This window comes from Oreochromis niloticus, linkage group LG6, assembly GCF_001858045.2.
Source record: "Oreochromis niloticus isolate F11D_XX linkage group LG6, O_niloticus_UMD_NMBU, whole genome shotgun sequence".
Lineage (NCBI taxonomy): Eukaryota > Metazoa > Chordata > Actinopteri > Cichliformes > Cichlidae > Oreochromis > Oreochromis niloticus.
This window is the reverse complement of record NC_031971.2, coordinates 29,557,427-29,570,061: the sequence shown is the minus strand read 5'-3', so window position 1 is coordinate 29,570,061 and position 12,635 is coordinate 29,557,427. Positions and strand designations below refer to the sequence as shown.

Here is a 12,635-nt window from a genome sequence, read left to right as displayed (position 1 = left end):
ACTGAGATCTTTGGAATTTTGTGTCTTGGTACATGTAATATGGTATGTTATCCATCCCATCAGAAAATGAGTACACTGTGGTCATAAAGGGATGGACTTAATCAGCTACAATACCCAGGCTAGGCTGTGGTGGTTAAATAATGCTCACAATGGTCTCAAGGTGTGCAAAGAAAATTCCACCTAGACAATTTTATCATCAGTAGCAGTCTGATCCATTGAGGAGGGATAGCTCTATGCTTTCATGTCATTTATTCCAAAATCTGATCCTACCATCCAAATTTTGTAGCAGAAATCAAGACTCATCAGACCAATCTTTTAGTATCTAAGTTTCATGACCCCTAGTTTGGTAAAAATGCAGACAAATTGGAAACATGAGGACACAGAGAAAGATATGTCTCGCTAACTAATTTATCACACTACAACAACACTTATTTTAATTTAGTCATATTCTATATTTTCAGTTAAAGGAATGTTTCGATGTTATTTGTAAACTGTTAATGAAAAGTCAAGAATACAGAGTTTCTTAAAGCCTTGTTTATTTGAAGTATTAATATTACAGAAACATTTGATTACAGCTATAGCCCCACATGTGACACCTAGAAAATTAAGAGAAGCTATATATGAAAACCCCCAGATCATTTCACAATAATATTCCTGACACATGCAATACATGCATATGAGCATCCTGTGTAACTACCCATAGCTTTTATTGTTATGATTGCATCCTGGAAAAAATAGGCAGGGAGAGATGACTAGCAAAGTATGAAAAATATGGCCAGTGGCATTCAGAAAATAGCCTATGAAGGCATATAGAGTTGGCATCATGATCTAATATCAATATGCATCTACGTTCTAAAGTGTTTACATTTATATTATTACATTTATTCAAATTACATAAAGGCCATATAGCTTCATCCAGACATACATTTCAAGTTCAACAATATTCATATTTCTCTTATCCCACATTTAATTTACCATATCCCTTTCACTGTTCACACATTATCTCATTGTCTGTCCATTTTCTAGCTACCTGCCTATCTTACTCACTTCATATTTATTTTCTATCCTTCTCTATTTGCCTGCCTCTCTGTCCCAATAATTGGGAAGATCCTTTATTCTATCATGTCTGCCAAGATGCTGTCATCTTCTTCGACATCCACTTTGATCTTCTTGCCCACCAGGTTCTGCATGTTCTCTGGAGGGATACCCTTTGGCTCACCAACCTTCACTGCAAACATATCCAGGCTCAGCACTGTTCCTTTAGTGATTGTCACCTTAGCAATGACTGACTTGCCCAACTGGAGTAAAAAAAGATTATAAATACATAAAAGATATATTTTAATCCATCTCATGTACCTTTTGCAAATTTACAGAATTATGGATGTTCCACGAACTGAATAGGGTGGAGGTAAACACAGTTAACAATGACATCTGATAGAATTTCAAAACTCAAGTCAAATGAATCAAACTGACCTTATCATGGCAGGTCTTCTCGCATGGTAACATTTGCTTGTCTGGTGATCCCATTGCTGTTTCCACCAGTCGTATTGCTCGGACCAGCTCTGCCAGCTCGGAGGGCTCCAGGGATGCCTCATGGTCATTTCCCTTCCAGGTCTTATCCAGGGTCACATGGCGTTCCACAACTTTTGCTCCCATCGCCACGGCAGCCACAGTGATGTAAATCCCTTTCTCATGTCCAGAATATCCAATTCAATTCAATTCAATTCAATTCAATTCAATTCAATTTTATTTATATAGCGCCAAATCACAACAAAAGTCGCCTCAAGGCGCTTTATATTGTACAGTAGATAGCACAATAATAAATACAGAGAAAAACCCAACAATCATATGACCCCCTATGAGCAAGCACTTTGGCGACAGTGGGAAGGAAAAACTCCCTTTTAACAGGAAGAAACCTCCGGCAGAACCAGGCTCAGGGAGGGGCGGCCATCTGCTGCGACCGGTTGGGGTGAAAGAAGGAAAACAGGATGAAAGACATGCTGTGGAAGAGAGACAGAGATTAATAACAGATATGATTCGATGCAGAGAGGTCTATTAACACATAGTGAGTGAGAAAGGTGACTGGAAGGGAAAAACTCAATGCATCATGGGAATCCCCGGCAGCCTACGTCTATTGCAGCATAACTAAGGGAGGATTCAGGGTCACCTGGTCCAGCCCTAACTATATGCTTTAGCAAAAAGGAAAGTTTTAAGCCTAATCTTGAAAGTAGAGATAGTGTCTGTCTCCCGAATCCAAACTGGAAGTTGGTTCCACAGAAGAGGGGCCTGAAAACTGAAGGCTCTGCCTCCCATTCTACTTTTAAATACTCTAGGAACAACAAGTAGGCCTGCAGTGCAAGAGCGAAGTGCTCTAATAGGGTGATATGGTACTACAAGGTCATTAAGATAAGATGGGGCCTGATTATTTAAGACCTTGTATGTGAGGAGCAGGATTTTGAAATCAATTCTGGATTTAACAGGAAGCCAATGAAGGGAAGCCAAAACAGGAGAAATATGCTCTCTCTTTCTAGTCCCTGTCAGTACTCTTGCTGCAGCATTTTGGATTAGCTGAAGGCTTCTCAGCGAGTTTTTAGGACTTCCTGATAATAAAGAATTACAGTAGTCCAGCCTGGAAGTAATAAATGCATGAACTAGTTTTTCAGCATCACTCTGAGACAGGATATTTCTAATTTTAGAGATGTTGCGCAAATGGAAGAAAGCAGTCTTACATATTTGTTTAATATGTGCATTGAAGGACATGTCCTGGTCAAAAATGACTCCAAGGTTTCTCACAGTGTTACTGGAGGCCAAGGTAATGCCATCCAGAGTAAGAATCTGCTTAGATACCATATTTCTAAGATTTTCAGGGCCGAGTACAATAACCTCAGTTTTATCTGAATTAAGAAGCAGAAAGTTAGCGGCCATCCAGGTCTTTATGTCTTTAAGACATTCCTGCAGTTTAACTAATTGGTGTGTGTTACCTGGCTTCATGGATAGATAGAGCTGCGTGTCATCTGCATAGCAGTGAAAATTTATGCTATGTCTTCTAATGATGTTGCCTAGGGGAAGCATGTATAATGTAAATAGAATTGGTCCTAGCACTGAACCCTGTGGAACACCATAACTGACCTTAGTGTCTGAAGAGGACTCTCCATTTACATGTACAAACTGGAATCTATTAGATAGATATGATACAAACCACTGCAGTGCAGTACCTGTAATACCTACAGCATGTTCTAATCGCTCTAATAGGATATTATGGTCAACAGTATCGAACGCAGCACTGAGGTCTAGCAGGACAAGCACAGAGATGAGTCCACTGTCAGAGGCCATAAGAAGATCATTTGTAACCTTCACTAAAGCTGTTTCTGTGCTGTGATGAGCTCTGAAACCTGACTGAAACTCTTCAAATAAGCCATTCCTCTGCAGATGATCTGTTAGCTGTTTGACAACTACTCTTTCAAGGATTTTTGATATGAAAGGAAGGTTGGAGATTGGCCTATAATTAGCTAAGACAGCTGGGTCTAGAGATGGCTTTTTAAGTAAAGGTTTAACTACAGCCAGCTTGAAGGCCTGTGGTACATAGCCGATTATTAGAGATAGGTTGATCATATTTAAGATCGAAGAATTAATTAATGGCAGGACTTCTTTGAGCAGTTTTGTAGGAATGGGGTCTAAAAGACACGTTGATGGTTTGGAGGAATTAATTATTGAAGTTAACTCAGAAAGATCAATTAGAGAAAAAGAGTCTAACTTAACATCGATGGTACTAAGAGTAGCTGTAGATAATATTACATCTGTGGGATGATTATTGGTAATTTTTTCTCTAATGATAAAAATTTTATTTGTGAAGAAGTTCATGAAGTCATTACTAGTTAACGTTAAAGGGATGGTTGGCTCAGTAGAGCTCTGACTTTTTGTCAGCCTGGCTACAGTGCTGAAGAGAAACCTGGGGTTGTTCTTATTTTCTTCAATCAGTGACGAATAGTAAGATGTTCTGGCTTTGCGGAGGGCTTTCTTATAAAGCAGCAAACTATTTCTCCAGGCTAAATGATGATCCTCTAAATTTGTGACACGCCATTTCCTCTCCAGCTTACGAGTTATCTGCTTTAGGCTACGTGTTTGAGAATTATACCACGGAGTCAGGGACTTTGGATTTGAGGCCTTAGTTTTCACAGGAGCTACAGTTTCCAGAGTCGTACGTAGTGAGGAGGTAAAATTATTAACAAGATAATCGACCTCTGTTGGAGTAGCGTTCAGATAGCTGCTCTGCTCTATGTTGGTACAGGGCATTGAAGATGATAACAGTGGGTGGATTATATTCTTAAACTTAGTTACAGCACTTTCAGAAAGACATCTACATCTACTTTCCAGATGTTCCAATTGGAACATCTGGAAATTCCTCCTGGTATTTCTTTAAAAAAAAAGAAAAAAAAACTATAGTATTACACAAACTAAGTCTGAGCATATTAAAGTCAAATGTGTGGTAATGCTCAACACAATCACTAGTTTCCATTGACAGGTGTCTTCTCTCCGAAATCAGCACCTACTTTGTGATTGTGTAATATGACACTGTGTAATCATATAACATTTAGGGGCTGGATTTGAAAGTATGAAAGTTTGAAAGCATATGAGAAACAATGCAAAAATATTTTCAATCCATGATCCAGAAAGCATGTTTTTCACTGTCTACCATTCTAACCAAAAAATAAAGTTAAACACATATGTACCTGTAAGTGTTAAGACTGGTTACTAATTGGATCTGTGTGATGTTCTACAAGGGAGTCATGTCTGATACATCCCAGTAATTATACAATTTGAAGTGGAAAATCAACACTAAAATGGCAGTGAAGATGCAACTAAAGAGTCAAGTTCACAGAGCATGTACCTTTTTAATATGTAAACTAAACTCGACAAAACAAAAGCAGAACACACAGTGCAGAATGAATTATTGCATTAACAAGATGGAAAAAGGGGGGAATAGGGGGATATTTATTATTGACCCAGAGGTGATGATTATGATGTTCATTCATCTTACCCTGATCACACTGAGGTTGACATCTTTAGGATCCAGAGGGTAGGCACTGGTGCACTGCAGGAGAGTAAATTTCTGGTTGTGCTCCTTTACTGTCTTGTAGACACGGCGTATGGTTTCCATTGACTGCATTCCAGTGGATACCACCATTGGTCGCCCTGACATTGATAGATTTGTATATATGTAACCCAACAGACTGCAAAAATGGGATGTCAGGGATCACGTGCCATCAAAGAGTCAGTTTCTGCTTTGATTGTTGTTTGTGTTGTTGAGTGTTTCATGATGCAATGTGAAAAATCTGAGGAGGGTTAAACTAATGATGTATTTAGATTATACATTAGATTATATATTTTTCTAACATATATTATAGAAAAATAATTCACAATTAATTATTTGATTAAATATAATTACACATAATTAATTCATATTTAAAATGTATTATAACATTTTTATACCCCCATTGGATTTATAAAGCTGCATGTTGAAATAGTCTACAGTGCAAACAGCAAACAAACTTCCATTTTCAGTGCTTGTGATCCCTGACAGTTGAGACTGTGTGTAAGTAAGTAAAGTTTATTTATTAAGCGCTTTTCATAGACAGATAGTCACAAAGCGCTGTACACAAAGATTCAAAATAGGCAGAACATTAAGTAACAAAATAGACAATATACACAATATAAAAGGTTAAAAGTAAACAAAAATGTTTAAAAAAAAAAAAAAAGGATTTCACAGAGTCAACCAAACATAGTTGTGGTGGTAGACTGTTCCACAGCTTTGGTGCCACAGACTGAAAGGCTCTGTCCCCTTTGGTATTCAGTCGTGTACGGGGAACAACTAAGAAACTCAGTCTGTGAGCGGAGACAACGAGCAGCGGTGTATTGTGTAACAAGCTTGGATAAATAATCTGGGGCCTGGCCATTTAGTGCTCTGTATGCTAAAATAAGAATTTTAAAATGAATTGGGAGCCAATATAAAGGATAGAATGAGGAACTAGACACACACACATTCAAAATTGCATCTATGGCCAGGCAGTGTTTTCTTTCTTCACCATGTCATATTGTTGTGCATGACATCAGCTCCATCCACAGAAATATGTCCTTTCTATGTCTGTATCACTGTGTGTCCATGTACAGTATAAAATTCCTATTACATTTTTACATTGATGAGCTGAATCAGTACTTAAAAAACTAAAAAATAGCCACAGATGGCTTCAAACCTAGAGAACCTGTGAAGGAGGCTATGGCTATTGTTTGAAAATGATCACCATATTATGTTGTTACACTTTAAATCCTGCCCACTGTTATACCTGTCCAATGCAATTTCATATATTTCTTTTCTTCTTTTTTTTTTGTTTACTAAGGACCACACCCGCCTTGTTACACAGTGCTTAATTCACGGCACACCCTCAGTTTCATGTTTCCTTAAAATTGAGGCAAGAGTGCTTTTGAGGTGTAATACAACAAAGACCTGTACCTTTTCTGGCTGTTTTTTCCAGATATGGGAAGTTGTTTGCATCACAGGACGCAACTTTGAAGAAGGGCACATCCAGCTCATGAAGAAACTCCACGGCCATCTATGAATATCAAGGTAATTATAGCACAGAGTATCATCAGTGATCGCTGACATATTTACTGCTCTATGTATTAGTTATTCAGCTACAGTTATGTAAAAAAGCATCTAAACCCTCTATTAGTCCTAAAAAAATTGTGTTTGCCTATTTTTAAGACCTTGGCAGGTCTTAAAAATAGGCAAACACAACCTGATATGAGTAATGGCACAATATGTTACAGTATGTGATTATTTAAGGAAAATAATTATTTATTATTTAAGGAACAGATTAATTACATTATTTGGTAACTTCGAAGGTCATTAAATGTAATTCACTTCATTTTCATCAAAACTTTGATTAATCTCTGATGGTCTATGCACGGTGAAATCATTATCATCATATAAGACACCACTACACCAGGATTTTAGAGGGATAAAAATGCTGTTTGTAGGTTCAACTACATTTTTGTAAGTTTTATTCCAGGTTTTGTTTTTCAGGTTAAGAAATACAGTAACATATTAAAAGTAATGGCATTTAAAGTGAAATTTCCAGACAATCATGATTATTTGCAGCTCATACCTCATCCATACCAGAGGCAGTGAGAAAGATACCAATGGCCTCTGCATACTTTTTTAGTTCTCTGTATTGATCATGACTGAACTCCAAGTGACGCTTGTGATCACCGTACGTTTTCCCCCAGGAGTGCTTTGAATTGTAGGGGCGCTCCAAGGCTCGCTTGCTGAATTTGTACTCTAATTCACTTTTCTGGAATTTGGCACAGTCAGCACCACAGTCCTGATGAGAGAAGAGATGAAAAGACATAGCAAGGCAAGACTAGGCAAGACAAAATAGTGATTTTACAGCTCAAATATTTTTTCATCATCATTCATAGGCAGACTACCACCGCCTGAATTTACCTTTGCCATCTTGATCATTTTCTTGGCAATCTCAATGTCTCCCTGGTGGTTTTGTCCAATTTCAGCAATAATGAAACATGGATGGGAGCCCCCAATCATTCTGCCAGGACACAGTTCGAACTGAAGAGGCATAGTGGTGACAGAAAGTTAACAGGCTAAAATTCTGAGTGGAGTCAAATTCACAGGTGAATCTCAAATGATGAACCCTTCTAGGTTGAAAGTAAGAGGAAGATGCTGTTGGATGCGTTGCTCTTTATAACCCTGGGAAGACCCGCCTCTGCAACACCTAGATTTGCAATGTTACTCAGGTTTCAATTATACACGTACTGGTTTTTTGTTTTATTCAATAGAACAATGAGTGCAACCAGTCCCACCACTTCAATGCTGTAAACCTTGCCAGCTCTAAAAGTATAACACTGCACAGACATGGATTAATATTTTATTTACAATAGATTTTGTGATTTTGTGGAAGATTGGTGAATTATGTGCAAACTATTTTTTACATTTTAATAATGTTTTTAATGAGAACATTAAACATTTTTAAATTGACTGGTAAATACAAATAAAATATACAATAATGTGTTGGATAAAAGTGATAAAATGATGTAAAAGCCATTTTTACAGCTTAAACATTTTTTTTATTATAAATTGACAAATAAATAATCCTTTGGATATCAGTTTCCGAAACATAGCCAACTAATACATCTCTGTCCTTAGACCAAGTCCACAAATCTCTATCCTAATGAGGACACACTTAGGAACTGTCTTTTAGAGTTTACGTATAAACACAAATCATAGATGAAAACCAGCCAAGGAGATTTCAAAGCGGTCACCACAGTGACTCTATGTAGAAACATGAACAGGTAGAAATGGAGGCTGCAAGCCTGATCGCATAGCTGACTCATCAGTTTGTTACCTGTTGAAGGTCGAGCTCTTGGCTAGGTTTGACATGCACTCAGCTCTATCATTACTCTGGGTTTCTGGCTAGCATTGTGTTAGCATGCTGTCTGTGCAGATGTTTGCAAAAAGCTAAAGTTGTCTAAGCAGTATAATGGAGGGATTTCTGTAATGCATGCAGTTTTCATTTTACTATTGCACTCTTGTCCTTTGTGCAAAAAAAAAAGAAAAAAAAAGCCAAGCATAAGGCATGCATTTTACGGAAGAATGAAAGAAGATTCTTTGGTAGATGGCAAAGAATACATTGACATTAAACTAATTTCAGTAGCTTTCTGGAAGCAGGTGTGTCTTTTTCAAATCATTCATCAAACAAACCAAAACACTACATGTACACAAAGAACTCAATGTAATTGACATAAAAGACAAACAAAAGAATGGAAAACAAATTGGATCTTAGCCACTATTCAAAACCTTGTGACACCACACCTATGGCTCTGTTAAAAACAGCTTTGTATCATTTGTGATCTCATTTACAAATGACATAAACTGACATAACCCGAGCTACTAAGTGAAACACAGTACACAAAGTAAAATGGGGGTGAGAAGCTAACATGCATGAAAGACTACAAAAACGAACATAAATGCAGACATTTAAAGCCAGAATGCAAGACTGACACTGTGGGACTATGTATGTCTATATTTCCTAAACAGTTAATGTAATACTTCTGTTAAACACTTTCAGGCTTACACTTCAACTACATATTGATTGTTTGATTTTAATCATGTATTGACTGTTTGATTTATACGCTATGGTCAAGCACAAAAAACGTGTCTATCGTTGAATTATGGTCAAATTTTATGTATTAGCAGTGTGGAAAATCAGTATTTGAAATTTGAAAACTTGAACAGAACGTGAAAACAAAAAGTTTCTCCATTATCATCCTTCCAGCAGACTAGGGCATGGGTATGTTCAATCATACGGCTACAGAGTTCTGTAGCATGAGCATGCATCTCTGAACGGGGGGCCTAAGTGTACAAGTTTCTCACAATAACGTGCTTGGAACTATGCCACTAGTTTCAGTCATTATGCAAATGCACCGTTAGCCTCCACTGTGCAGTTGCTGCATAGAGGAAATGAGTGCACTATTGCAGAAAACAGCAATACGAGTAGTCCCCACTACAGAGACAGAAAAGTGTTGGTACAGCCAAAATTTTTCAGTTGTCACTGGTTCTGTCACACATTCAGGCACTGGGTTTCCCTGTCAACTTTCAAAACAGATTGCTAACCCCAAGTGAGCAATCTCATTCCTTGGTTTGGAAATATGCTTGCCAATAGACCGGGGCTGTTAAGTTATTTTTATTACTCTATGTCTAACTCATCTGTCTTTTGTTCCATTTCTAGTAAGTTTTCACATATCGAAATAGGTCATTTAGCAATTTCTGTGAGGGTCCATGTTTCCTTATTAAATGGTGTTGGTCATTTATAATTTTAAGTTGTCATTGTTTGCCATCATTTCTACGGTTGAGACTTTGTGGCTGTGCAGTGGGTATATATGTTGGAAAGGTCTTCAAATTACACATGGCTTACTATATGCTAAGTTGGAACATTATTAAGAACATTTACTTTTAATGAACTTATCTTCAAATAATGATTTTATGTTTTAAAGTTTTTGGTTGTTTGGCAATTTGTGACCTCTGAACACTGGACCAGACTGCTTATTAGTGTTGGTGGCACAGTCTATTTAAGATCTTCTAGTTTTATAACATTATGTTCTGGCTAACAACCAGTGTTGGGTTTGTTACTCAAAAGCAGTAATGTTTTACACATTACTCTTTATTTGTTTAAAAGTAATGCAGTACATTACATAATTACTCACCAGAGGAAGTCATTTGTTACACTACTTGATGCATTACTTTATGTTTATCCTTACCATTTAACAATATAGACCTGAGGCTACAGTTCTACACACTTAGGAACTATCTCTTAGAGCTTACGTATAAACACAAATCATAGACGAAAACCGGCCCAAAGAGACTTCAAAGCGGTCACCACAATGACTCAATATAGAAACATGAACAGGCAGAAATGAAGGCTACAAGCCTGATCGCATGGCTGACTCATCAGTTTGTTACCTGTTGAAGGTCAACCTTTTGGCTGGGTTTGACATGCACTCAGCTCTATCATCACTTTGGGTTTCTGGCTAGCTTTGTGTTAGCATGCTGTCTGTGTAGATGTTTACAAAAATGCAGATCTTTAAAGCCAGAATGCAAGACTGAGATTTGTTTTTTCTTTTTTTTACGGAAGAACATTTTCTATTCATACTTCAACTGAGTAAACAACATTCACATGAGAATTATTATTAGTAACAGATACTGTTAACATGGGTGCCAGCAAAGACAGCAAAGGTGTCCCACCACTTTAATGCTGCAAACCATGCCAGCTCTAAAAGTATAACACTGCACAGACAAGGATTAATATTTTATTTACAATAGATTTTTTGCAAGATTGGTGAATTATGTGCAAGCTGTTTTTTTTACATTTTAACTGGAGATAAAGTATTGGTATTTCAGGAGTGGAACCACACCTCCAAACATGCTCCTTCCAGTTCTTATCTATATATGATCCCCCAGTTCTACAAGCTGTTCATTCACGGTTCATTCTCATTTAACACAACTTATTTTACCCAGTGGGCAGATAGAAGGCCTTACTGAAAAAAATTTCAGACTTCACTGGGTCTTGCTGAAAGGCATGCTGGTTAGCCAGGGGTGCAGGTTTGAATGATTTGAATGTTTGTGGTATACACAATCTATCACCCCGCAGGTCATTTGGAGGGCCCGGAAAATGGTGAATAGGCTACAGCGCAGAGTTATTTGACCTCTGACACTGACCACATGACACCACTGAGCAATTATGCTCCAAGCGTAGCCTTTTACTAGGCCTGGCAACTTTGTCAGTTTGAGAACCACGACTGACTGTTCTCAAGGCAGGCCCTTTTTGCTTTTAGTACGCTTTCTGTTTGAGTTTCAGTTTCAAACAGCTAGCAACAAGGTGGCCAGGTTTGTGGCAGAAGAAACAAAGCTTTGTTTTGGGTCTTGAAACCACAACTGTATCAGCCTTGTTAGCCGCCACAGTCCTAGCTCTCCAAGATGTGTTATGGTGAGAAGGAATGTCTCACTCTACAGCATCTGTTTTATGAGTTAGGGTAAACTCATCTGCCAGTATGGCAGCCTGTTCACTTAAATAAAAATGAATACACTCAGGCATGGAGTTCTTAAAGTCCTCCACAAGCATTAGCTCACGTAACAAACCCAAATCATTAGCCTGACTTGCAAAGCACCACCTATCAAAAGGTTTTTTCTTCTCTCTAGTAAAGTCAAGGTAGGATTGACCCTGTGTCAACTCCAAACCTGAAAAATGCTACCTATAGGCTTCAGGTACAAGTTCATAGGCTTTGAGGACAGCACTTTTAAGCTTTTCATAAACTAAGCAATCCTCCAGAGAAAGAGCAAAACAAACTTCTTGAGCCTTACCTGTCAGCTTACTTAGCAGCATCACACACCACATGTCTTGAGGCCATTGCAGTGCAGTCGCTATGCGTTCAAATGCAATGAAGAAACTATCAAAGCTGGTCTCACAGAAAACTGGAAAAAGGCAAATGTTATTGCTTACAAACGAGCATCCAGACACCTGTTCGCCAACAGCTATAGGCCCAGCACTTGTCAGCTCCAGCTGATGTAACTTGAACGCCATTTCAGCCTCAAGACACCACCACACACCTGCCAACTCTGTCACAGGCCAGCCAACAATTAAACAGAACTGACTAATTTACCTCTTGTGGCACACACACTAAACAACAAATACCAACTTACCCAGTTCCCTAAACTTCACCTACCTATCTTCTGGAGCATGCTGGGCTCAAGGCGACTTCAAAAAGCAAAAACTTAAGTGACCGGAGCCCTGAATTGCCTACCCCCAACAGGGAACTTATCCCCGCCCAGGATTACTCCAAAAACAAGAAAGGCAAAATAATAAAGGAGTGCCCGAAGGAAGAACTTAAAAAGCTCACCTGGACACTCACCTAACTTAACTGGGAAAAAGCGGTTTTCCAAAGGTGACACAATATCAGTTATCTAAAAGCGAAATAATCAAAAACCAAATGCTACCAATTCTGAACTCCCTTTTTTCAAAGATCCCGGATGAGCCCCCACTTGTTACTTTCCCATAAAAAGGTCCAGA

General features: G+C 38.2%; 1 protein-coding gene across 6 annotated transcripts; it reads right to left on the bottom strand.

Moving 5' to 3' along the window:
• Positions 1-519: 519 nt before the first annotated feature.
• Positions 520-12,392, bottom strand: LOC100695579 (sialic acid synthase). 6 transcript variants are annotated; one of them, XM_019359724.2, is made up of 9 exons: positions 12,292-12,386; positions 11,930-12,040; positions 7,502-7,621; positions 7,164-7,379; positions 6,509-6,608; positions 5,039-5,193; positions 4,386-4,414; positions 1,474-1,711; positions 520-1,298 (listed from the first exon to the last, which is right to left on the bottom strand). In XM_019359724.2, exons 3-9 carry the CDS (start codon positions 7,598-7,600, stop codon positions 1,113-1,115), a joined length of 1,023 nt encoding a protein of 340 aa, XP_019215269.1. In that variant the 5' UTR covers positions 7,601-7,621; positions 11,930-12,040; positions 12,292-12,386; the 3' UTR covers positions 520-1,112. The 6 variants fall into 6 exon arrangements, with proteins under 6 accessions (XP_019215269.1, XP_019215270.1, XP_025763658.1 ...); XM_019359725.2 differs by having other exon boundaries at positions 12,269-12,328; XM_025907873.1 differs by lacking the exon at positions 12,292-12,386 and adding an exon at positions 12,087-12,192 and having other exon boundaries at positions 11,930-11,989.
• Between the last annotated feature and the right edge of the window lie 243 nt (positions 12,393-12,635).

Coding starts and splice junctions, on each gene's coding strand:
- LOC100695579 (XM_019359723.2), bottom strand. CDS start 7,633: ATGCCTCTTCAGTTCGAACTGTGTCCTGGCAGAATGATTGGGGGCTCC. Junction 6,609..7,163: donor CTGCCTCTGGTATGGATGAG/GTATGAGCTGCA, acceptor TGATATTCATAG/ATGGCCGTGGAGTTTCTTCA. Junction 5,194..6,508: donor GGAAAAAACAGCCAGAAAAG/GTACAGGTCTTT, acceptor TATCAATGTCAG/GGCGACCAATGGTGGTATCC.